This window comes from Eleutherodactylus coqui, chromosome 4, assembly GCF_035609145.1.
Source record: "Eleutherodactylus coqui strain aEleCoq1 chromosome 4, aEleCoq1.hap1, whole genome shotgun sequence".
Lineage (NCBI taxonomy): Eukaryota > Metazoa > Chordata > Amphibia > Anura > Eleutherodactylidae > Eleutherodactylus > Eleutherodactylus coqui.
Genome location: NC_089840.1, coordinates 35553187 through 35578454, shown reverse-complemented (window position 1 = coordinate 35578454; position 25268 = coordinate 35553187). Strand labels below are relative to the sequence as shown.

At 49.2% G+C, this 25268-nt stretch overlaps 3 protein-coding genes across 7 annotated transcripts in view; 2 read left to right on the top strand and 1 right to left on the bottom strand.

The window, feature by feature from the left end:
* SPAG17 (sperm associated antigen 17) overlaps positions 1 to 9482 on the top strand; it is a 146669-nt gene extending 137187 nt beyond the window's left edge. For 3 of the 4 annotated variants that reach the window (XM_066599230.1, XM_066599229.1, XM_066599227.1), the window contains 10 exons: positions 2436 to 2541; positions 2716 to 2818; positions 2931 to 3045; positions 4038 to 4106; positions 4722 to 4882; positions 4964 to 5157; positions 8735 to 8795; positions 8880 to 9024; positions 9182 to 9304; positions 9392 to 9482. In XM_066599230.1, coding sequence (XP_066455327.1) covers positions 2436 to 2541; positions 2716 to 2818; positions 2931 to 3045; positions 4038 to 4106; positions 4722 to 4882; positions 4964 to 5157; positions 8735 to 8795; positions 8880 to 9024; positions 9182 to 9304; positions 9392 to 9411 — 1097 coding nt within the window. In that variant the 3' untranslated portion in view covers positions 9412 to 9482. The remainder of the gene's footprint in view (positions 1 to 2435; positions 2542 to 2715; positions 2819 to 2930; positions 3046 to 4037; positions 4107 to 4721; positions 4883 to 4963; positions 5158 to 8734; positions 8796 to 8879; positions 9025 to 9181; positions 9305 to 9391) is intronic. The other variant, XM_066599228.1, reaches the window with a different exon arrangement.
* A 230-nt stretch (positions 9483 to 9712) lies between these two features.
* WDR3 (WD repeat domain 3) lies at positions 9713 to 23870 on the bottom strand. 2 transcript variants are annotated; one of them, XM_066599231.1, is made up of 27 exons: positions 23795 to 23870; positions 23461 to 23633; positions 23174 to 23383; positions 22012 to 22130; positions 21861 to 21939; positions 21289 to 21384; positions 21023 to 21115; positions 20827 to 20928; positions 20413 to 20510; positions 17080 to 17172; positions 16706 to 16945; positions 16181 to 16274; positions 15713 to 15814; positions 15536 to 15621; positions 15153 to 15294; positions 14923 to 14979; positions 14271 to 14371; positions 14057 to 14168; positions 13839 to 13973; positions 13703 to 13753; positions 13563 to 13628; positions 13390 to 13482; positions 13273 to 13320; positions 13140 to 13183; positions 12518 to 12646; positions 10091 to 10184; positions 9713 to 10004 (listed from the first exon to the last, which is right to left on the bottom strand). In XM_066599231.1, the coding sequence occupies exons 2-27, from the start codon at positions 23629 to 23631 to the stop codon at positions 9849 to 9851; spliced, it is 2811 nt and encodes a 936-aa protein (XP_066455328.1). In that variant the 5' UTR covers positions 23632 to 23633; positions 23795 to 23870; the 3' UTR covers positions 9713 to 9848. The 2 variants fall into 2 exon arrangements, with proteins under 2 accessions (XP_066455328.1, XP_066455329.1); XM_066599232.1 differs by having other exon boundaries at positions 23774 to 23862.
* A 48-nt stretch (positions 23871 to 23918) lies between these two features.
* Positions 23919 to 25268, top strand: part of GDAP2 (ganglioside induced differentiation associated protein 2) — a 44087-nt gene continuing 42737 nt past the window's right edge. The window contains exon 1 of the mRNA XM_066599225.1: positions 23919 to 24000. The gene's annotated coding sequence lies outside the window, so the exon portion shown is untranslated. The remainder of the gene's footprint in view (positions 24001 to 25268) is intronic.

Below are 25268 nucleotides of genomic sequence, written 5' to 3'. Positions count from 1 at the left end.
TCATCTGGTGTATTCAGAAGATACCACAGATCCCAGTGATACAAACTCCAATAATCCCCCCAGTCACTGAGGTTAATGGGGGGCTCACACATGGATCCTCTTCCCCCATTACATCCATATACAGGGTATACTTAAAAAGACGGATCCAGCACTATATCTCAATACTGGTATCCTATATTGAAATAATGGAAGGCATGGATATGCTACATGATGGTATGACGCATGGCCGCTGGGGGCCCCGGAACGTGGATTGTGGCCCCTGTAAGAGATAGAGAGTAAACCCCAAGTGCAAAGTTTAAGAGTAGCCTGTGAGAAGCAGAAACCCACTTTCCGCATCTTGCTAAGTCCCGCTGGACCACTGCTATGACTGAAGTAAGGAAAGCGTACTGGAAGTAACTTCCTTCTGCGATAAGACATGCATTGAGCCATCTTGGACTGGTGTTCATTCCAGGGACTCTCAACGCAGATCAGTACCTGAATCTCCTGCAGACGATGGTGGATGACTACCTGGATTGGCCCCTATTGCAGCAGGAGACCACTTCCAGTATGCTTTCGTTACTTCAGTCATAGCAGCGGTCCCATGCGACTTAGGCCCCGCTCACACTGGCGACACGGATCTCATTGATATTGCATCGCTGGTCTGTGCGATATCGCTGCTATTTCTCGCCGTGATACTGCGACTTTGTAGCACCACATGCGAGGATTTTCGGGGGAGGCTTGAAATATAAGCCCTTCCCCGAAAATATGCCGTAGCTGAAGAAGAAAAAAAACACACACATACATCACCTGTCCCGCGCTGTCAGCCCGGCCGCATCTTTTCCCCGGGTCCCCGGCACTGATCATCTTCTTCTCTTCTGGCCGGGGATTCGAAAATCTCTGGCCTCCTGGAAGAGCTGGCTGTGATTGTTTGATGCTTAGCCAGTCACAGCTAGCGCTTCCAGAAGGCAGGGATTTTTGAATCCCCAGCTAGAAGAGGAGAAGATCAGTGCCGGGGACCCGGGGAGAAGATGCGGCCGGGCTGACAGCGCGGGACAGGTGATGTATGTGTGTTTTTTTGTTTTTTTTTCTGCAGCCATGGCTTAAATTATAGCTTTGACAGTAGGATTTCCTACTGTCAAAGTTGCATTGCACCGCATGAAAATCGTGTTTTCGTGCGATGCGATGCAACAGAGAGGAAGGCTCCATAGGGAAACATGGACTACAAAACCTCGCGTGTCGCGGGCATATCGCCGGAGCTACAAGGTTTTTGTGTCGTTTTGTAGCATGCTACAAAACATCTCATGTGTGAACGAACCCATAGGAAAGCATGGGCTTCTCATACATGTGATTTGAAGCATTGTAGTAACTCTACAAAATTGTGCGACTTTGTTGCCCATGGGAACGAGGCCTTAGCGAGATGTGGAGGCTGGATTTCTGCTTCTCACATGCTACTCTTCAACTTTGCAGTTGGCTTTTACTCTCTATCTCTTACAGGGGCCACAACACAAAATTGAAATCCATGTTCCGGAGCCCCCAGGGGCCGTGCATCATATCATATAATAGAGGGCATCTATGCCTTCCTATTCAAGTATAGAAAAACACTGATGCGTTGGCGCGACCTTTAGGATAAATGTACATGAGCTTGGAGCTTTTTTGAAAGAAATTTTATTTATTTTTTGATAATCGCCAGCAGAAAACATAAAGCGTTTCAAGGCAAAACCGCCTCTTCTTCAGTACCGCTGACGGCACACAGCCGGGAATCAAGGAAGAGAGTTGGACTCCAAAACCTTCTCCTACACACAATCCAACTCTCTTCCTTGATTCCCGGCTGTGTGCCGTCAGCAGTACCGAAGAAGAGGCGGTTTTGCCTCGAAACGTTTTGCACATAAAGAATAGCCGTGTTTTGCCTTGAAACACTTTATGTTTTCTGCTGGCGATTATCAAAAAATAAATAAAATTTCCTTCAAAAAAGCTCTAAGCTCATGTACATCTATCCTAAAGGTTGCGCCACTCCACTGTGACACTGGCCAACCTCAACAGGTTGCACAGTCACTGATCTGGCAGCACCAGCATTATATATGTACGCAGCTTTCCTCACTGTACACTAAAGAAATTACCTACTGGGATCCACACGGTGCTCTTGTCCACCCCGGACCCTCAGCAGAGTAGCTCCACCACCTTTCTTTTTCTACCACTATATCTTTCCTAGGCTCTTGTTATTTCAATATAGGACACCAGTACGGAGATCCGGCGCTGATCCGTATTTTTTTATTTCCATCTTTTATACAATTTTCACTACAATTCCATACAATAGATACGGTACAACTTAAAAGCAACACGTCTTTTTGTCTACATTCTGTACACAAAGAAAACTGAAGAGCTGGAGGGAGAGAGACGCAGGTCCTCCTTGTATATAATACATTTACATTTGTCTAATTTCTGCGTCCGATTCCCAGCAGCTGACATCGCCAGTCTGTACGAGAACGCCATCTCCCCACCATCTCCACCTCCTCCACCCATAGCCAAACCACAGCGAAGTCTCGAAGACTGGAACAAGCTCAGGTAAAAGAGAATGAACTACATTTCTTGCTATTCTGGATTCTACGCCCTTGGGCAACTTTAAACATAAACCCCAGAACAATTTGTTAAAGTTGCATGAAGGCGTAAACACCATTATTAGATATGGAGTTTTTCAGTGAGAAAATCCGTGACCAGTGATGATGCTTCTACCCACAGGCTGGAGATTCAAGAGCAGAAAGAACAAATGGCAGCGATGAGGAGCCGCAGTATCCCCCCATATTTCCAGTCTGAGCTCGGCTTAGAGTTCCTCCAGAAACAGGTAGATGCTGACTTCACCTATCCTCGGCTGTGACATCTACCTTGTTGATGCCACTTATGTCTGTAACCTCTATCTGAGGTACACAATCTTCTGCTTCCATCTTTCTCCCCAGGTTCCAGATTTGGAGCGTCTTTCTCAGCAGTTGCCTCCCCTCGCCCGACCCCGGCAAGAAGAAGAGGAGGAGACCGAAGATGAGTTAACCTTCAGCATTGAGGATCAGGAATCAGGTGCCTGGAAACATTCTTATATCTAGAATAGCAATTCTTAACTTATACCCAAAGCGGATCCATGATGTCAGAAGGATTATGTGATGTCATCAGCAAGCTGCAGCCCAGTATGCTACATAGACTAGAGCATACAGTAGATGAGCTGCAAGAATACATCCTAGCAGTAAAACATGATGCAAATACGTTGCCGTGTTGCATTGTGAGAAATGTAGGTAACATGAGAATAATGTAAAGTGAGGGAACACTACATCTCTTGGAATACAACACAGCAGAAAATACAGAAAGTGGGGTATTGTAAATGCAGCTTTATATGGGACTGGAGTATAGGATCGGGAAGGGTATCGTTTTCCCTAGGAGAGCACCTAGAAGGTGTGAGGAGGCTTATAAGGCCATTCACGCTCCTCTGGGAAATATGCAAATAAGGAGGATGGAACAATATCTCTGCAGCACCACCTATTGGAAGGCAGCCTTCCTGCAAGTCAATGTTAGACTCGTTATACAAGCCTTATAACAATTTTTTGGAATTGAAGCATAAGATGTGATGTAACTTCGGATCAGTACCGATAAGACCTGGATCGATGGGGCAGTTCACTTTGTAATCCTGTGGATAATACGGATTGTATAATGGGGCATCATTTTTGTTTTAGACTGACATTTCACATGTCAGTCTAAGTAAACACTCCGCCTGGCTATGAGCGACAAATGTATTAAGATGTGACAGATGAAAACCTGAGCCAGGGCAGTTCTTTTTGCTGATTATAGTAACTGTAGTGGGTCGCACGCAGCGATGCCCCCTAAAGCCGGGCCCCACATACTTTTAATTTAAAAAGTTAAAAAAGTGGCGGGGGGAGGGGGGGGCGGTGTAAATGCTGGAAAAGTCATAGCTTTGGCATGTGCGTCAAAATTGTGACTTTTGGACACCTGACTTCTGGTGTCCAGACCATAATAAATAGGCCCAAATAAGATTATAATCTACTCCTTCTGTTCTGCAGGCTGCAAAATGGATAGCGACACGACTCCAGCTCACTCTGAGGTCTCTGGCGGGTCACCACAACGCTCAGGTAAAGAAGTGCAGTGACAGAAATGCCAGATTATTAGAATTTATCAGGTGCCGGAATAAAGGAATTTTGCGTTTAATAACAGGAGTCCCAGGTCTGCCAAGCTTCTAAAGTTAAAGGGCTTGTCCACTGGTAAAGTATTAATGGCCTATCCTTGGGATAGGCAACCAATAGAAGATTGGCAATGCTCCTGGGAAGTAGACCACCTGCCCGTTGGCTGTTTGCCAAGTCAATGCACTTGCGCATTGAGATGATTTCTGCAGGAAGCACACAGCTCTGTTCCCCCTGCAGTGGCCAGGCTTCGTATTACAGGCAAAGTTCCTATTCAATTTAATGCCTGCAATACCAGGTCTGACCACTGCAATGGGAACGGAGCTATCTGCTTCCTGCAGAAAGCAACTCAGTGCACGAGCACACTGGCCGAGAGAATAGCTAATCAACAGGGAACCACTGGCAATCCACTATTAATAGTCTCTTCTAATGATAGGACATCAGTCGTTTACAGCTGGACAACCCCTTTAAGTTGTATCTTCAGTACGCCAGTGTAACTAGTGTTATAATATAGGGTTAATATGGGTCCTGTGCTCACAGTAGTATTTATAATCTGAACATCTGCAGTGAGCGAGGACTTCCCGTGGCCAGAAATGATCCCGTCTCAGAGGTGTCAGTCGCTCAGTCACAGCCTGAACGTTGATGTCACTGGACAACTTCGGAGAGAGAGGGTGAAGCTGCCCACATCCATCCTCAGCGGAAAGCCGGCATCTGTGCCCCACACCAAGGTACCTGGCCAGCATGGCACAGACCTGTACCTATACCCTGGGCCTCCTGCCCTCTAGCTTTTTTTCCCTTCATGTTTTCAGCTTGCAGCAGTTGTAGATCCTGTGAGGCGCAGCGTCAGGACAGCGTCCACCTCCACTCCATCTCATGGTGGAGAGAAACACGTTCCCCGCGGGTTTCACCTCACTCCCCCCGTGGTGCAGTTTGGGGTCCTCCGAGAAGGCTACACATACTCCACTAGCGTCACCATCAAGAACATCGGGGTGGACTTCTGCAGGTAACTTAACTCCAGCACGGCCTCAGGGAACTGACCATATTGTATCTTGCAACTTTAAAGGGGGTAACATACTTTTGGGCATGCAGTGTTTTGCATTCTAACAGGTTCGGCGTCCTCCGCTCACCTTATTGTGAAATCATACTCTCCGTCCTGGGAGCCATTTGTATTTCTTCCAGATGGGAATGCCGACAGCTCTGAAAGAAGTGGGAATGCTCCACAGTCCTATCCACTCTTCCATATTCATGTTCCCCTCTGTCTACCGTCCATCATCCTGCGCCGTTCCCTCGACCGACCTGTCTGGGATTCATTACGGTGCAGAGAGCTACAGACTCCCTCTGCTGGTCATACTACAGAATGAAAGGCCTCAGTCATGAGCCGATACAGTCAGTGGAAAGTTTCAGAAATTCTCCAATGACCGTGGCCCGGAGTGTTTGTAGGCGTCCCCTGCACCTGTCTTATAATAAAAAGGAGTCGCAGTAAGATGGTCCAAAATTATTAAAGGCAATGGACAACTTTGTTTGGATCTTTTTAAATAACTATGTATTTTTGGATATAAAACAATTCGTTATCAAAAATATTCCGTAGTTTCTTACTGTGCTTGTAGTATGTTCCAATATACTGTAAGCTGAGGGGCTAAGAGTCTAGTAAAATCTGTAAGTCAAGTTGACTGATGGATTGTTCTTCAGCCTTAAACGTAACGACAGGAGAGGGATTGGAGGAGATGCGAATCTAGCAATTTATTGTCAGGGGAGGAGGTGATGAATGTTCACTTTATTGCCCAGGGAGAAGTAGTTAAGCCTGTAATGTGTACAACATTACAAGGTAGGGGAGGGGGAATGTCCTGATCATATGGTAGTTCAGAGCAGAGTCACAGCTTCCATCGTCAATCTGCCTCGTTGTGAACTACGATATGATTAAGACATGGCACTGTCAACCTTCCCTCCCAGCCAGAGACACCTGACAGTGTGTACACTACAAGCTCAACTACTACTGGCAATAAAGTGAACATTCATCTCCTGCCCCCTACTGTAACATGACCTTGTCATCATCTCCTACCCCTGGCAATAAACTGCTACTAGTTTCACATCTTCTAGCCACTCTCCTGTCATTACATTCAGTGCTGCAGAACAGTCTTGATGGATCTTAGAAGAATCTTAGCCCACTAGTTTGCAGAATATTAGAACATACTGCAAGCGCAATAAGGAAACAGAAAATGTTTAAATGGCAGCCAATGAGAGAAATGTTTTATAAACCAAAATACACAGATTTATTGAAAAAAAATTCCAATTTAAAAGTGTTTATAATATTTAAGGATGCACCCCCTCTTAGAGTTGCAACATAAGTTATGCCAAGTGGTAGCAAAAATGATAGCAAACCTGTCTGCCTGCAAGAAGCCACACCCCCAACAAGCCCTGCCCAATTTTTGGAAAAGTGCACAGTATCGCATGAAAACTACAAAAAAAAGTCAAGTTTTTGTAAAAAAAAAAAAAAAAAATAATTGCCCAAAAATCTGACTTCTTTAGGCCAGACAACAGGTACAAGTATCTTGATAAACTCTCCATGTATGTAATTAAAACGTCATAATTTTTAAAGATCACTGTTTGCTGTCAGTAACTGGAACATTCTTCTTTACAGCCCGGGGCTGAAAATCTGTCCCAAAATACTACTGAGGGTTTGTTATACTGTATCAGTGTAGATCAGTAGTTCTAAAACTTTTTCAGCCAATGGAGCCCTTTTCGAAGCAAATGTTTCTAGTGGAGCCCAAAGTGGGACAGAGGGTGCGGTCAGGGGAGGGGGGTTAGGGGCGTAAAGGACAGGGTCATTAAAAAAAAAAAAAAAAACACTGGATGAATTTATTGATATGCATTATATTTAAAATTAACATGCTGCTAAATGAAATCCCTGCACCACATGGGTTTTGTCTATTTTTTTTTTCCACAGCGTGTGGATGAGATTTTCAAGATGTCATCCACTTTGCTGCTACAGCTGCTGTGACTTCTGCAGCAAATGTGACCCCCTATATTGGTGGCCCCAGCAGTATTAGTGTTCCTTATATGGGTGGCCCTAGTAGTAATAGTGACCCCTTCTATGGGTGGCCCCAGTAGTAATAGTGACCCCTTCTATGGGTGGCCCCAGTAGTAATAGTGACCCCTTCTATGGGTTGCCCCAGTAGTAATAGTGACCCCTTCTATGGGTGGCCCCAGTAGTAATAGTGACCCCTTCTATGGGTGGCCCCGGTAGTATTAGTGTTCCTTATATGGGTGGCCCCAGTAGTATTAGTGTTCCTTATATTGGTGGCCCCAGTAGTAATCGTGGCCCCAGTAGTAATAGTGACCCCCTCTATTGGTGGCCTGTTGAAGGAAATCCCAGCCGCGGCTCAAGATTGCAGAGTACTCTCATTGCTTTCAATGGAGCCGGCACTGCTGCCACCAGCCACATTGAAAACAATGGGCGATAGGACATGCTGCGTTGTGTTTCCCGCATAGCATCACAGTGCCCTGCAGGAAAGCATTGCTAATGTGTATGACACCATTCATATGAATGGGGTTCATATTTTTATGTCTCGCAACACACAAATGTTGCTCGATTTTCTCGGCCACATGAAACCGGTCTTAGGGGGCCTTCACACTGGCGAGAAAATCATGCGAGATTTGTGCATTGCAAGACGCACAGATATGAGTGCTGTCCACACAGCAAATGAACGTCCAGGACCTGCGGTCTGCATAGCATCGAGGATCACATGACTACAGCGGTGAGTATAGCAGGGACCTAGACCCTCGGTCAGAGATCCTGACAATGCCTAGCGGAGGACAGTTTGGTAAACCCTGGTGTAGATAATGCTCTGTGAGGTGAACTGAGGTGAACGCTGCAGCAGCACAAACCTCCCTTCTGTCCCGATTGATAGTTTATCTGCACTGCTACAATGTAACAAGCTGTCTGGAGTCTACAGCAGATTGAATACAACTGTAACCAACCCTCAGCTGTGAGAAGTATTACGGTAGATCTGGAGGGGTTTTCAGACCCTGAATGTAAGCCATGGTGTTCCAGTTTGTGACAGCAAGCAGAGCTATTGAAAATGGTGAAAAACTGAAATGCACCAGGAGTTAGAGATTTGCAAGTTTAGGGTGCATTCACATGGGCGATCCTCACGCGCAATATGGTCAGATATCACACATTACCTTCGATGTATTGATTCACAAGCGATATTTCTCTCGGACCGATGGTCAGATTTAAAGATTGCTGTCTGTTTTTGCACAATTCAGGTTCAGAATCGCCTATTATTTCCTAATGGCAGCAAAAAATACAATTTAGTTTTAAAAATTGCATTGCGCTCATTTAGATGTGATGCGCATGTGAATGCGTCCATGAGAGGAGGACAGAACACTGCAGATTTTTCCATCAGTGCTCTGCTACTCCTGGGAAAGATGGGTGATGGTAGATCAGCATACATCGCTCTCAGCTTTCCTACACCCCAGACTGGCAGATTAGGTAGTCCTATCAGAGCAGCAATTTTTCTTGCAAGACTGCCGAAAACTGGGTGCAGCAACATCCTCACATGCAGAAGTATCTTTGTCAGGTTCCGTGTGAAGCAGCCGCCGCTCAGCACTGGTTTGAGGGTCTCGTACAGGCCGGGCCCGGTGAGTGGTCTCCCATTATTAGTAAATGACCGATTGTGCGTAAAATCAGGAGGCGTCCTTTCATGATCTATCTCGTATGATCAGGTGGCGGCAGGGATGCACACCCGGATGGACCTGGAGTTCTTTGCCATGGCTGTTGGCCTAGAGGGGCCTGAGGGAGCCACCGACTGCGCTCATTGCATCGAGATCCAGAGCGAGGAGGAGACGCTGTACCTCCCTGTGACTGCAAATATCCTTCACTAATGGCCTCCTGAGCCCCGCGCTTGTCTATGTAGATTGATGCTTATGGAACTGTACGATGCGCTGCATAGGTTTAGGGCTTTTCCGGTGCCGCCTCCCTTTACAGCAGGTCACGACCGCTGGGATTAATCCTTAACTCTGCCCACCAGTCCTAACAGGGGGAGTTTACGATAGTGGATCTAATGGACTGGCTCCCAGGGTCAAGCTGATCAGCACAACCTCCCAAGCAAGAATAGAACTACTGCGACCTCCAAGAGCCAATGACATAGGTGAGATACACGGGGGACTGGGGCATATGGGGGTGCAACTTGCAGTGCACAGATTCGTTACACTAACCTCTGTCTTTATGCCCCCAGCCCTCAGGATCGCGGTCTGATTCTTATCTCCAGTCTAGAAAGTTTCTTATTTTAATATAATGAATCTAAATAAAAGTTTGTAAGTTCTTAATACGTGTCCGCTCAATGTCGTCTCATGGGGGAGAAGAGCAGTGAAGGGTTAAATCCGCCTGGATCCATCTCTGATTGGTTACTACTTGTATATTCTTATGACTCTGTTCTCTCTTATTATAAAAGTCGTCTCACCTTTAGGGACCGCATCATGCAGATCCTGGCGCTACCCATCCCCCATTCACCTTGCTGCATTATAGACACTAATGACGTTATCTTCGTTTCTAGGGCTTATAAAAAAAAATCTGTTTATTAAAAGGATTGTCCTCTAGGTGGCAGCACTGTACAAAACATCAGTCTAGTCCCTTGCCCCACGACCGCAAGGAGAGGGGGGCTCAATGTCCTTATCACAGACGACGGAGCGAGGTTACACCAGAGTCAGCAGCATCTTTTCCTTCTTTTTGCGTTTTCTTCTCTTTTCCTCGAACCTCTCGGTGGCGTCAACAAAGAACAGAACCTCTTCTTTGGCTTCAATCTCTCTCTTCAACAGCTGCAGGGCGGCCATGTTCACCCCCATGCCATCCTGCGGAGATCAGAAGCCGACAGTCACCAGCTGGGCAGGAAACATACAGGAAGCGACTAGGGAACACGTATGAGCAGATAACGTACCTGAATCTCTCTCACCCGCGAGACGGTGCAGCTCTTCAGGTCCTCCATGACGCCCAGCAGCATCTGGTTACTGGTGATCTCACCAAAATGGATCCTGTTGAGTTGGAAGAGAACTACTAGTCAACATATGGCAGCCACAAGCATGAACAAGTCACCCGAGGATTTCTATAGCCTCCCGCAACATGGCAAGTCCAAAAACAAATAATCGCACTGCCAATAGGTCTTGTAGCCCTGCAGATCATCCAGTACCCCATACCAAGGCTCCCCCGCACCCTACAAGCCCCAGCAGGCTGTGCATAGTCAAAAACCCCCGATCACCAAGCTGCGACTCTTCTGTACATCAAGGGCAGGAAGAAGTTAGTGCAAAATGATGTACATATACAGCCTGTGTGGCATGGGCTCAGGAGCAGAGCCATACACCACAGAAGCCAACTGTGACTGACAGCTGGCATCACACTAAATGATCTAGAGGAGAGAATTGAGGGAAAGCTGATCAAATTGGACAATGACACAAAGCTAGGAGGGATGATATGGTGTGGAAAAATGAGTGGAGGTCGGTCAGGTGTAGTAGGTCCTAGTAATGTATACGGATAGTGATAAAGTATATGCATAAGGTGACAAAGCTAGGAGGGATAGCCAACACTAGAGAAGATTAAAAAAGAAAAAAAGGAAAATCGATCTAGAAAAGCTTGAACATTGGGCGACTAACAGAATGGTATTTAACAAGGAGAAATGCAAAGTCCTACATCTGGGCAAGAAGAAAAAAAATAATAAAATCACATACAGAATTGGGCTAAGCAGCAGCACATGTGAAAAAGACTTGGGTATCCTAATAGATGATAGACTGAACATGAGTCAACAGTGTGATACAGCAGCCAAAAAGGCAAACACAATTCTGGGATGTATTAAGAGAAGCATAGAGTCTAGATCACGTGAGGTCATTATTATCCCCCTCTACTCTTCCTTAATCAGACCTTATCTGGAATACTGTGTCCAGTTCTGAGCACCCCACTTTAAAGAAGACAGAGACAAACTGGAGCAAGATCAGAGAAGAGTTACCAAGATGGTGAGCGGTCTGCAAATCATGTCCTATGAGGAATGGTTAAAGGATCTGGGAATGTTTAGCTTGCAAAAAAGAAGGCTGAGAGGAGACTTAATAGCTGTCTACAAATATCTGAAGGGCTGTCACAGTGCAGAGGGATCAGCCCTATTCTCATTTGTACAAGGAAAGACTAAAAGCAATGGGATGAAACTGAAAGGGAAGAGACAGATTAGATATTAGACAGTGAGGGTGATCAATGAGTGGAGCAGGTTACTGCGGGAGGTGGCGAGTTCTCTTTCAATGGAAGTGTTCAAACAAAGGCTGGACAAATATTTGTCTGGGAGGATTTAGTGAATCCTGCACTGAGCAGGGGGTTGGACCCGATGACCCTGGAGGTCCCTTCCTACCATTCTATTATTCCAGCAGCGGAGATCCACAAGAACACCAATCCCCACCATTAACCCTTTGCAATCCAATTTTGGATTCAGAGTTTCTTAGGGGTCTTTCTCTTTCTGCCATTATACAATGGCACCATCTGCTGGCTAGAGCCAGTACTGCAGTATGTGACATGCCGGAGAGGCCCCCCGACAACACAGCGGCCATTAATCTACAGTAAGAATACCCTGCTGGATGTCTACCGCTGTACAGCCTTCAATCAGAATGTCTTCAGACGTCAGACAGTGGATTGGAAAGGGTTAAGTCCTTACATACTGTCATGTATGTATGGAGTTAATAGGAGGAAGTTCTCTTTGAGGTCATCAGTCCTCCACCATGAAAATTGCAGAGGGATGATTGTCATGATAACCAGAGGCCTAATAATGGCCTCTGGGCCTGTCACAGCAATTACTGGCAAGTAAATCACATAATACACTGCAGTACAAAAGTTCCATGTTAAAAAAAAGAAAAAAACATTTTCTTTGCACTTTTTTTGTTAAAAAAGAAGAAATTATGGTTTAAAAATTACATATTTGGTATTATTGGATCTGTGCAATAAACTAAAACACCCTTCAGCCTGAACTGCAAATGAGATTAAAAAAAGGTAGTTTATTTCCGCTCACAAAAAAATACAAGTAAATTTAAAAAAAAAGCATTTGTACCCCAAAATAGTACAAGTAAAAACTACAGCTTGTAAAGCAAAAAAACAAAACAAAAAAACCCACAAGCCCTCAAAGTTCTGTTAATAGACAATGGGTATCATGTCATAATGAACACTGTAGAAAGAAAAAAAGGCAGAATTGATGTACTTTTTCACTCTGCCCCCCCCCCACCACAAGCGCCTCTGCACTGCAGTTCATACAGCTCACACTGCCCCCCACAGTCCCCCAGTAAGACCCTTGCATATTTATGCATCACCCTGCAACCCCAAAAACTACTTCAGCACTAACCTGAGCAAGAAGAATAGGCAGCGGCAGATCAACTCCACGTCCCGCCCGCGCCTTATTGTATCTCTGAAGAGAGTCAGCAGGTCCGGGATATAGGAGAACGGGAGAACCAGGAGGGACTCCTCCAGCTCGCTGTAGAGAACGGGGCACCACATTACATCACAGCACCCAAATCCCTGACGCCCCCCCCACAACGGATCCCACTAATTAGCTGTGGAGTCTCCACTCCAATTCTACTTTATGAAAGCAGCTGGAACATCTTACAACTAATTAAATCAATGCTGCACACCTTCATGCCCTGTGCGACCACTAGATGTCACTGTTCTCTGTACAGAACACTGCACTCCTCACACTGCCATCTAGTGGTGAATTTAAAGAACAAGAGAAATAAGTGGCTGCAACAAGCTAGAATGCTACAATTCTGCTTTGCTTTCATAGAGATCTCTGTATCGCTCTGCGTCCGGTTCATCGGAGACCTCTGAGAAAACATCTACCATAGCAAAGGGGTTCGGGGTGCGAGGTATAAAATCTCCATTCTCATGAACTACAGCAGAAAGTGACTGGGCCCCCATAGGAAGGCCAAATGGCATTGTATGACGACATACGAGAGGTGACAACGACTTACCTGGACCTCACCTTCTTTATTACATCCAGAATATAGTCAGCTGACTGGAGGATGGAAAGTAGAAAGGGTTAATACGTGACCGGCCAGAAGTGATATAAGCCGTTACAGGACGTTAGCAGTGCGAGGATCTCACCGATATGTTCCCGTACGCCTGCAAGATCGGGTGGACCTTTCTGGGGAGCTGCAGAACAGAACGAGTCAGTGATGCATCCACTTCCTGCACCCCTCCTCCCGTACATTATATACTCACCTCCTTCCCCAAAGCCTTGCACGCCGCCCGATGCTCCTCCAGGCTGCTGCTCTCCTCCCTGTGCAGCTCCACGGCCTCCATGATGCGTTCGGTCTGAGGGCCACAGAAAGAAGGTTACCGTCTATGACCTAGCGGATGCTTAGACGGCGGCGGAGTCTCATCTATATACTCACCGCTTTCACGGTCTCTATCGTTTTCTTCCCAGCCAGCGCCGCTTCCCCCTCCTTCTCCCCGGCGACCTGTGGAGAAGTACTAGTCATTACTCCCATCCTCCGCCCTATCATGGACGCGCCATGATCCGCACCGCACTCACCACAGGCTGATCCTCTTTCCCCACACTTTCCTCAAACTCCGCCTCACGTTGCTGAAACGAGTAAACAGATATATAAATTTATGGCCGACCAGTAACGGCCGCCTCCGCGCTGTAAGATTGCTACATCATGGCTCACCATCTCCTGCTCCTCCTCCAGGATCAGCGGCTCCCTCGTTCTCTCCCAGAGACGTAAGGACTTGTCATGTGACGAGGATACAACATGGTCGCCATTGGGGCTGATGGCCAAACACAAGACGTGTCCATGGTGGCCCTGTAACGGGAACCCACATCACACTCTGACCTCTGCAAACCCCTCCCATTATGTAAATGAGCTGAATGGCACAGGCCACTTACCTCCAAGGTCTGTACTTGCTGGAATTTGTCCGCGTCCCACTGCTTCAGCTTCCCATCTTTCCCTGCGCTGAAGAACAAGTGGGTCTTGGGCACAAACTGCAGGAACATGACGCTGCAGAGAGAGGGAGCTATATGGTGACACCCATGTGTACAGGCGACATGGGGGCAGTACAGTAAGTACATTACATGTGGCTGTAAACCGTCTCTCGCTCACCTGCCATCATGGGCGAAAAGTGATCGGTGACAATCCCCGAAGTCCAGCCCCCAGATCTTGATGTTGCGATCACTGGAGCCAGTGACGATGATGGTGTTGTCCTATAGTAGAGATTTCAGACATGATATACGAGCCTGCCGCACTGTAGCTCCACCCCCTGCAATACCAGATATCATATACCAGCACTCCACACTGAAGCCCCACCCACCCCCTGCAATATAAGCTATATACCAGCGCCTACACTGTAGCTCCACCCCCTGCAATACCAGATATATACCAGCCTGCCACACTGTAGCCCCACCCCCTGCAATACCACATCATATACCAGCCTGCCACACTGTAGCCCCACCCCCTGCAATACCAGATATTATACACCAACCCTCCACATTGGAGCTTCACCCCTTGAGATACTAGATATCATATACCAGCCCACCAAACTGTAGCTCCACCCCCTGCAATATCAGATATATACCAGCCCCCACACTGTAGCTCCACCCCCTGCAATATCAGATATATACCAGCCCACCAAACTGTAGCTCCACCCCTGCAATATCAGATATATATACCAGCCCCCACACTGTAGCTCCACCCCTGCAATATCAGATATATATACCAGCCCCCACACTGTAGCTCCACCTCCTGTGATACTTACATGTGAAATATCCATACACAGGACTGGCAGCTTGTGTCCGTACAGAGACAGGAAGAACTGGAAAACAAAAAGGACATGTCAGACGGGAAAGTGAGACATGTGATATGAAGACGACAGAGGCCTTTAGATAACACCTTGAGGGGGCGCTATACGGTCATATACTGCAAAAAAGCTCCACCTGGATCCCCCACATCTTCCCGAGACGTGAGCCCCTCACTTGAGCTAGTTACCTTCAGCGTGTCCACAAAGAAGATCTTCACCGTGCAATCCAACAAGGACACGGCCAGAAGCCGCCCGTCCGGACTGAACCGCACGCACAAGACGTCCTCCTCCATCTGTAACACACGGGTCTGCTTTACGGAAAGGCGGCGACTGTGGGGGATGAAAACCAAAAAAAGTCAACTTTCATCATCCTCGTTGCTGGGAGACATTGTTTATAATTGCTGCAACTCATCATCCTTGTCTATAAGAGCTACTACAACTCCCATCATCCTCTGTGCTGCTGTATACTCCTTGCACCCAGGATATTGCTCCTTCCGCTATCGCTCACTAGTCTCATGGCGCACTACTTCTCCCATCTTCCCCAGTGCGGTCACACATAGCTCTTCATTACCTGCTTTGGTTATCAGAGTCGTCATTCACAAGTTCGAACTCCCAAAACTTCACGCATTTGTCAGAGCCCCCGGTGGCGAATCCACGCTATGACACAGAGGAGAATGTGATTACTGAATGCAGTGAACACCCCACATCCTTGATCCCCACTGCCAACTGCAGACCCGTTGTTCTTTACCTGGTCAGGTGATAACGAAATGGACCACACGGCGCCGTCGTGAGCGTCCACAGCGTCCAGTTCCGTCCCAGATGACAAGTCAAAGAGCTGCAGCTTACCAGACTAGAAAGAAACAGAAAAACTGAGGGGATGGGGTGGCGGCACATATATGCAGGGGGTGGAGCCCAGCGTCCAGCCATGTGACTACCAACTGAAGGAAAAAGTAATTGCCAAAAAAGTTCAGTACCTTCATGTAATCACCGATTGTACAGATCACATGACTGCAGAAGAGGCCAATCAGAATGTGCAAAAAGGGGAAAGACTAACCACTGAATCCTGCACCCGCCCCCTCTCCCAATATTGTTTGTTCCCAGCACCACCATAACCCCTCTACAGCCAGGCATGTGGGCCAATGTATGCAGGGACTCTGCGGATCTATGCTCCAGTTATCATATGTTTATTACAAGCTGTGAGCTCCAGAAATGTTACCTTTGTGCCGATTATAACGTGTCTGTCGCCCGGAACAAAGAGGGAGCACAGGGCGTACCCGCAGGACATGGTCCGGATGCACTGCAGCGTAGACCTGCAGGGACAGAGAAACGTACGGTAGTATCACTGCTGCTTCAGGTCTCATCAATAGGGGAAGGCGTATCCCCTGCTGTACTGCATTCTGAGAGATGTAGTGGTCACACCAGCCAGCACAGCAGTGGATAGAAAGCTATAATCCACTGTGCAGATTTAAATGCGAGTAAAAGTATGAAGCCAGCAGAATTATGAATGCAGCACTGGAGGCGATGGGAGTCCTTGGTTACCAGGTGGACATACTGTAAGGGTTTGTTCACACCTGGCGGATTTTTTGCAATAAATCCGCACCAAATTAGGTGTAAAAATCCACAGCAGTCAGTGCAGGCGAGAGGAGGAGGGGGGAGGGGGGGTTTGCTCAACTGAAGGGAGTGACATCTGCTGCGGATGGACCAAAGCTGTGGATTCTTCTACCGCAGCCACATCATCTACCTGTTCCAGATCTTCACAGCGTCTCCAGAGGCGGAGAGAACAGCAATGTTGTCCGAGCTGAACGCCACCGTCCGCACAGCGCTGCGGTGCCCTCCTAGAGTGAGGCGGGTGCTCTGCGGGCTCTCGATGGTTCCAGCTTGGGCCGGGTCGGCCGCCATAGAGAAGCATTCCACGCTGTTATTCTGCAGTAGGACGACCACCTTCAGCTCCCCCTTGTTAGAGACGAGCAGGTCACATGATCTAGGAGTAGAGCGGTCAGTGAGGGCGGTCACAGCGGTCAGTGAGGGCGGTCACGTCGTGGTCAGTGAGGGCGGTCACGGCGGTCAGTGAGGGCAGTCTAGCTACGGGATATATGACGGAGGGATTATACTTACTTGATTTTTGTGGATGCTTTTAGGTTGGTGAACTTGACTATTTCGTCCTGCAGCGTCTGCTCCACTTCCACCTCCGTCTGTCCCTCAGTCTGCCTGCAATACAAACACATTGTTGAACCGCGTCAATTACATCATCCGACCGTTCAACAATTGGACACAACTAATTATATATATATATATATATATCCATCCATCTACTCCCTTCCAGCAGCTCATCACTAAATAGTAGATCCAGGTATAAAAGGGTCTCACCCTGAGAGTCTGATGACATGATGTTCCTGTCTGGTTCTGGCCATCCACATGGAGGTCTACGTCCGTCAAGGTCTGTCCTGCCTGACTAAGTCCATCTCAACAAGTCACCCATAAGCCTCTTGGGCACAGCGTACATCAGCCGGCACACATGATCCGGATTACTCAATGAGTAGTGTGACATAACTACGCCCCCCTAGATATAGAGACTATATAATCGCAGGTAGTTACAGTCAGGGCTAGCCACACATGGCGGACGGCTTGTTCTCCCACAGCCGGCTGTCCATGCTGATTCTCTGAAGACACATTGGAGGAGTTTTGGTTCGTTTTGCTTTCTGTGCCTGCAGGGCCATCAGCTGCTCATGGGAATACCTTTACTTTAAGCCGGTGTCCCACGGGTGGCGTTTACACACGCATTTGCACGATGGGTGTTGCGCTTTTTGTGCGCGCTTTACTGCATGTTTTGCGGACATGCTCGTTTCCAGCAGTATTACCCTTCTCGGCTGCACGAAATGCATTTCGTGACGATTGCCTTACATGCGTCAACCTGACTGACAATAGGAAGTATCTGAGGATAATATTTATGACACCTCTCAGTGATGAGATCCGCCGCTCCGTCTCTAGTATCCACAAGTACCGCACAGTCAGCAGTCCCCTCGCCTCTATATATTAGCACTCCTAACTCCACATAACCCGGCTGAATGGGAGGCATATCCGTTCAGACAGAACCCAATGACCTCTGCAGAATACAGGACAGCCAAGTACACAGGCAAGCCCACTTGCCAATCACTTTAACCCCTTAAAGGACATGGTCTCTCCCCCCCCCCCCCCTATTTTCGATTTTTCCTCCCCCCTTTAACAAAAAAAAAACAAAAACTCCTCCTATTTATTCATCAACTTAGATGTCTGAGGGTTGTTGTTTTTTGCGGGACGAGTTGCATTTTTTAATGGTACCATATAATGTACAGAAAAACTTTTAAAAAATTCAAAGTGGAGTAGAATGAAACAAACAAACAAAAACGACATTTCACCATATTTCAGTACGTCTTGTTTCTGCGGCGCACAAACTGCAACAAAACGACCTGATAACTTTATTCTAAGGGTCGGTACGATTACTACCATACCAAACTTATAGATTTTTTTTTTCTGCACTACTTGTATTTCTTTCCAGAGATATTTAATTTTTTACAATTATTTTCTGCCGCCATCTTCTGTGCGCAAATCACATTTTTATGTTTCCGTCCACATAGTTGTGCGAGGGCGTCCCGTAGTTTGCGTTCGGACCATGTTGGAATACATACGACTTTTTGATTGCTTTTTAATTGCATTTTTTCTTGGCGACAGGGTGACTGAAAAAGCGCATGTCTGGCGTTCTTTTTTCCCCCCTAATGACGTCCACCGTGCGGGGTAAATATTGTGTTACTCTGATGGATCGGACTTTTACAGACGCCGCGATACCAAATATGTATTTTTGCTTTATTAATTTAGATTTTATTATAAATATGGCAAAAGGTTTATTTTAAACTTTTTACAGTAATTAGTAATTTTGCTTTTTTTCCTAAGTTCCCCAAGGGAAAACCAGCTTGCGATGCTTTGATCGCTCCTGCAGTATGATGTATTCCCATAGCATTACATCATACTGTGATCGGGCAGGCAGTCTATCAAGCCACCCCACAGGCATGGCTTGATAGGCATTCTGCCAGGTCAGCCCACGAGGCCTTTCAGAAGGACCCCAACTGCTATGACACCCACACGGCTCCCTGTGATCTCACCGCGTACGGGACCCCTGAAAATCGTATAGTTTATTTTCTATTTGACAAATACGGATTAGTATTCGCCCAATAGAAAATAATTGCAATATGGAGGCAAAAGAAAACGCAAGAAAACAAAGAAACAAAAAAAAGTCCATGAAAAAGAACCATACAGCCTTGTGAATAGATACAGAGTGGGGCGGGAAGGGAATTTACCAAGACTGACATTTCCAATACCGGCCTTCGTATAATTTCCCTGGTACACGATGCACATAAACATCCATCTAAGCAGCTGACAGGAAGGGGTCAGCGATTCATGCTGCTCGCTTCAACTTCTGACCTGCCATCAGCACGGTGTGCCAGGAATCTTGACCCATCTGACCAGGCGATGTTTATCCACTGCTCATTGGTTCAATGTTTGTGCCCTTTTGCCCCGTGGAGTCGTGTCTCTCTCATTACCTTAGACAGTAATGGCGCTGGAACTGGTCGCCTGCTGTTATAACAGTGCTAAGGAACTGCCAGTTCAGCGTTCAGACACACAACGTTGGTGCTCCAACTTATATTTGCCTACAATTGACTATACAGCTCTCGTTGGTCAGAATGATTCTTGACATCCTCCTCTGACCCCTTTCAGCAACAAATGGTTACGGTCCTCAGGATCCCAGTTTGCTCAGCGGTTTTCCTCGCTCACACCATTCTCAGTCTACTCTCCACACAGTCACATGAGAAAACTCAAAAAAGTTGGTAGTGAAATCCCGGCCAGTCCAGCACCGATGGCCGGACCTCATTAGAAGTTACTGAGATCGCTGGATCTTCCCATCCAATGTGGATTCACGCTGAAACCGATCCACGGAAAACTGGTCATGTGATTACAGGTCCTATTTCCACACAAGGAAGCCCCAATCATGAAAGGGCCAGGGTCTTTAATAAAGTGGCCGTATAGTGCAGGTGTGTCCGTCGTAACAAACCATATGTAGCCTCAAGAGCTTGCAGTCATGTATCACACGCCGTCCCCTCTTCTGCTGATCCCCTACATTAGATGGCTGCACAAGATCTGGTGGAAAGAAGACACTTCCCAGAACAAGATCTGTGCAGACACCGAACAAGCAGGGAATGTTGGGACATAGTTGAGTGCAGCTCTGGAGTACCGAGTGTAATTCAGGATAGTTAACAGAATGTATGTACACAGTGACTCCACCAGCAGAATAGAGAGTTCAGCTCTGGAGTATAATACAGGATGTCACTCAGGATAAGCAATGTACACTGGTCAGGTGGAGTCATTACCGACCCCTCGTGGCCTCAGTACACACAGTCATCAATTTATGTCACTTACTTGCTCTTCTTTTTGGCTTTTTTCATCTTTTTGTCCATCTTCTTGGCGATCTCATCCTCATTCAGGACACAGAAAACTTCCAGCTCAGAGTCATTACTCTGCAAGAGAAGTGGGTGATGAGTCCAGATGGCAGGGAGCATTACGGCAGCGCCAGGGTAAATGCCCCATGGCAAGGCTCGAAGGGGCAAGTCACTTTCCACATGGGATGTACCCCAACCACAGCAATCAACACTTCACGGGGTCTCAAGCGGAAAAGGTGGCTGACAAAGACTTGTGCAACGGAGACGATGCGCTGGCGAGAATGTAGGCGTGGTTTAGAAAAAGGGGTGGGGCATAATTAACCAATGCCATTGTATAACGTGTAACATCACTGCTGTGTAGTAGTCACAGGCCTGGCGACGCAGAACCACTCACATGACAGGCCAGGAAGCGCCTCGTCCGGTCCGTCCCCAGTGTCACCACTCTCTCTCTTCCTTCTCTCATGATGGAGCCGTAGCGCTGACAGGTCAGGATGCGCTGAGGACAGAGACAGAAAAATGGGATTATTTCAAAAATAGTTTCCGATTCCTCTCCCTCCGCCCAGTGACCGAGCGGCGGGGGTGCAGCGTACCTCCTCAGTTGTCTCCTGTTCCGCCTCCTCACCCTCGGGCTCCTCTGAAGGGCCTTTAGTTTTTTTCAGCCGCGGTTCCTCCGGGTCTTCAGCCTGTGTGGGAAACAACGCTAGTTTTATCCTCAATTCTTCCGAGTAGTAAGAGGACGGGACAGCCACGGCGGGGCAAGGGGGATTCATGTTGCACCATATTTGGGGGTCCTCCTTCCCCGGTCACTGCGCCACACCCCTCCAGGAAGTTCTAGACGGAGCGGATAATCATTTACCTCATTGACATAGGAGACGGACCAGGCTCTCAGCTCGCTGTCCCCGGATCCGGTCAGTAGTCGCCGTTCATCCGACAACATGGCCAGATCCCAGACCTGAGGGAGGACACCAATCAGGGGAAGTGAAGACTAATAAAACTTTCCAACATGGAGGACATTCAGTAGCGTGGTCACATGACCAGTACATTGTGGAGGGGGATCTATAACCACAGAGGGTGCCCTATAGATAATTGTACTAAGCGCAAGTGACTTCAGCGGTTGTCACCAAACTTTCCTGACTCCTGGCAATGTATCACTACACAACGACATACTAGTAAAGTGTAGGATGACCCCTGAAGGAGCCGTAAGGGCAGCTATATATTTCCCCACTCAGCGTACCTGAAGGTATATCCACCCAAATATGGGGATTTGTCGTACACAACTCTCAAGCTCCAGTGGTCGCTGTAATGCAATCACCCAGCTTTCCCAGACAGTGAATGCTACGCAATACAGTAAGGCGGACTTGTCATCTAGGCTATTGGCGCTGTAATGGCCTCTATACCTTTATTACCCATACAGAACATAGCAGGTACCTCTGTGCGATGTCCCACCATGGTGCGGAAGCAATGCTGCGTGTCCAGGTCCCACCACTTCACCAGGGTGTCTTTACCGCTACAAGAGGAGAAGAGGGATCAGATCACCGGCTGCTACCGGAAGCTGCCAGCTGCTTTGCCCGCCACATACCTGGTGACTAGGAGGTTCCTCTCCGTCAGGAACAAAGCCTGCGTCACGGAGTCCTTGTGCCCCTTCAGTCTGTACAGGCCGCTCTCGTTGATGACGTCCCAGACAATGACGTCCGTGTCCTGCGGGAGAAGAGGGCAGGTTAGTCCCCAATCATTATACCAGCGCTAAAACAAGGGGAAACGGCAAGTCTCTCAAAACACACCGCCATCACATGACGGCCGTCCATCCATGCTTCACCCATGGGAGGAGCAGCGACTGCTATACTGCCCCCAGAGGTGGAATTAAGACATGCGAGGGACCACTAGACCTCCAGGGATAATCTATGCCAATTAACTAGACAACAGCTGGTATTAAACTACTAGACCCCCAGGGTTAGAATCTGTTAAACATCCATGGGTATTACTAAACCATCCCTGGTGGTCATGCATGAACCCGGGACAGCCAAGTACATTGCTCGAGGTCTGACTCGGAAGGGCGCTCCACACCACAGGGCCACGCCGGCCTCTCCCACCTACATAACGTAAGGTGACAGTTCACAAACAGGGAGCAATCTGTCACTTCAGGCGATCCAGGCTGATGCAGCCCACCCACATGATGGGGGCGCCCTTCCGAGTCACAATACATGTAATACATTTGCGCCATTTCTGTATTGTGGATGACCGTCACGGCTCGCCGTCAGTCATGCGCAGTACAGATTTTGTTCTTCAATACTTGTATCCCCCGTGCCGTCGCTTAGCGATGATGCGGATACCCGCGGCCTGAACACAATGTTAATGGGGACGGGAGGGCAGCCTCCATTAACTTCAATGGAGGCCGTCCGTGTGGAGACTGCGGCACATTAGAGCATGCTGCAATATTTCCTCCGCTCGCGGAATATGCAATTCGTATCCAAGAGTGGGATCAAAAGAGTTAATTTGCGTGCAAGGGATTGGCTGCGGATCCTCCGTATGGACGCCGATTCCGCAACAGGAATCTGCCTGTGTGAATGCGGCCTCCGAGAGGCAGTGATGGCGGATACAGCGTCAGCGCCGTACACAGCGGCGAGAACGGCATCTTCAGATCGGTTCGTGTGACAGAATCTGATGCGGATTTTTCCAGTGCGGTCACAGCGCAAAATCCACCCCACCCCCACCCAGGATATACAGTCACCACGGCGTCGTACATTGGAGCCGGACACCAGGCGGCCCCCCAGCTGGTCGTAGCTCAGCGCCGTCACCGCCGCCTTGTGCCCGTTGAAGGTGATGCCGCTGCCGCCGCTCAGCAGACTGAAGATGCGGATGGCGCCGTCTTCATATCCCACCGCCAGCGACAGACCGTCCGGGGAAGGGCACAGCCGGGTCACCTCCTTCTTCTGGCCGTGGAGGATGAGGACCTGCGGGGAGAAGCAGACGGGGTCAGCCGGCCGGGGCCACACCTGCTGGGGGCCCACAGAACCCACGAGGCGCTTACCTTCTCCCCCTTTCGGGTGTCCCATATGAAGACGTGTTCGCAGGCCCCGACCGCCACGTAGCGCCCCTTCTCGCCCCGCAGGGGAACGTAACACACATTGCACTTCGCGCTACCGACAACCCCAAAGAGGGCAGACGGGGCGTAACGGAGATACTGCTTGGTGAGGCCCATGGCTGAGGAAGAGAGAAACAGGTCAACAGATACAAAGCATGCGGCAGATATCAGGGCTGGAACATGAAGGAAGGGGGATACTATGGGGCAGATACAGGCTAGTATAGGGGACAGGGGGGATAAGGGGTGTTGGAGCAGATACCGGACAGCCTCCGCTCATTACCGGCACTTCTCCCAGGTCCTCCGTTTCAGGCAGACACGTGTTCAGTGCGCATGCGCAACAAGCAGTTCTCGTTGCGGTCGCCATATTGATGACGTTCCCAGCTCCGCCCATTCACTCAGTGTGTAGAGCCCCGCCCCATTTACTCACAAGGCCTTTCCGGTTACTGATCAGGTGACAGCAACGGCGACATGAAGCGGAAGCTGGAGGTGAGCAGAACCCGAAATACTGACCCCCGGGGCTCCCCGTGTTATATCCCCTTCACACATGGACACCCATAGCTCCCCGTGTTACATCCCCACGGACACCCGAGGCTCCCCACGTTATAGCCCCTTCACACATGGACACCCATGTTATTTCTCCACAGACACCCGGGGCTCCCCATATTATATCTCCATCTCACCTGGGGCTTCCCCCCTGTTATATCCCCACAAACCCCTGGGGCTCCCCCTGTTATATCCCTACAGATATCCGGGGCTCCCCGTGTTATACCCCCTCAGAACACCTAGTGCTCCCCGTGTTATATCCCCTGGGGCTCCTCATGTTATATCCCCCTCGGTACAACTAGTGCTGCCCATGTTATATCCCCACAGACATCCGGGGCTCCCCGTGTTATATCCCTCTCAGGACTCCTACTGCTCCCCGTGTTATATCCACCTCGGTCCGTCCCCCCCCCCCCCCCGACGCTCCCCCTGTTATATCCCCCTCGGTCCCCCCCCCCGGCGCTCCCCCTGTTATATCCCCCCCGGTCCCCCGCCCCGGCGCTCCCCCTGTTATCGGCGCTCCCCCTGTTATATCCCCCTCGGTCCCCCCCCCCCCCGGCGCTCCCCCTGTTATATCCCCCTCGGTCCCCCCCCCCCCCCGGCGCTCCCCCTGTTATATCCCCCTCGGTCCCCCCCGGCGCTCCCCCTGTTATATTCTCCCCCCCCCCCCGGCGCTCCCCCTGTTATATTCCCCCGCCCCCCGGCGCTCCCCCTGTTATATTCCCTCCCCCCCCCCCCCCCCCCGGCGCTCCCCCTGTTATATCCCCCCCCCCGGCGCTCCCCCTGTTATATCCCCCCCCCCGGCGCTCCCCCTGTTATATCCCCCCCCCCGGCGCTCCCCCTGTTATATCCCCCCCCCCCGGCGCTCCCCCTGTTATATCCCCCCCCCCCGGCGCTCCCCCTGTTATATCCCCCCCCCCCGGCGCTCCCCCTGTTATATCCCCCCCCCCCGGCGCTCCCCCTTATATCCCCCCCCCCGGCGCTCCCCCTTATATCCCCCCCCCGGCGCTCCCCCTTATATCCCCCCCCCCGGCGCTCCCCCTGTTATATCCCCCCCCCCGGCGCTCCCCCTGTTATATCCCCCCCCCCCAGCGCTCCCCCTGTTATATCCCCCCCCCCCGGCGCTCCCCCTGTTATATCCCCCCCCCCCGGCGCTCCCCCTGTTATATCCCCCCCCCCCGGCGCTCCCCCTGTTATATCCCCCCCCCCGGCGC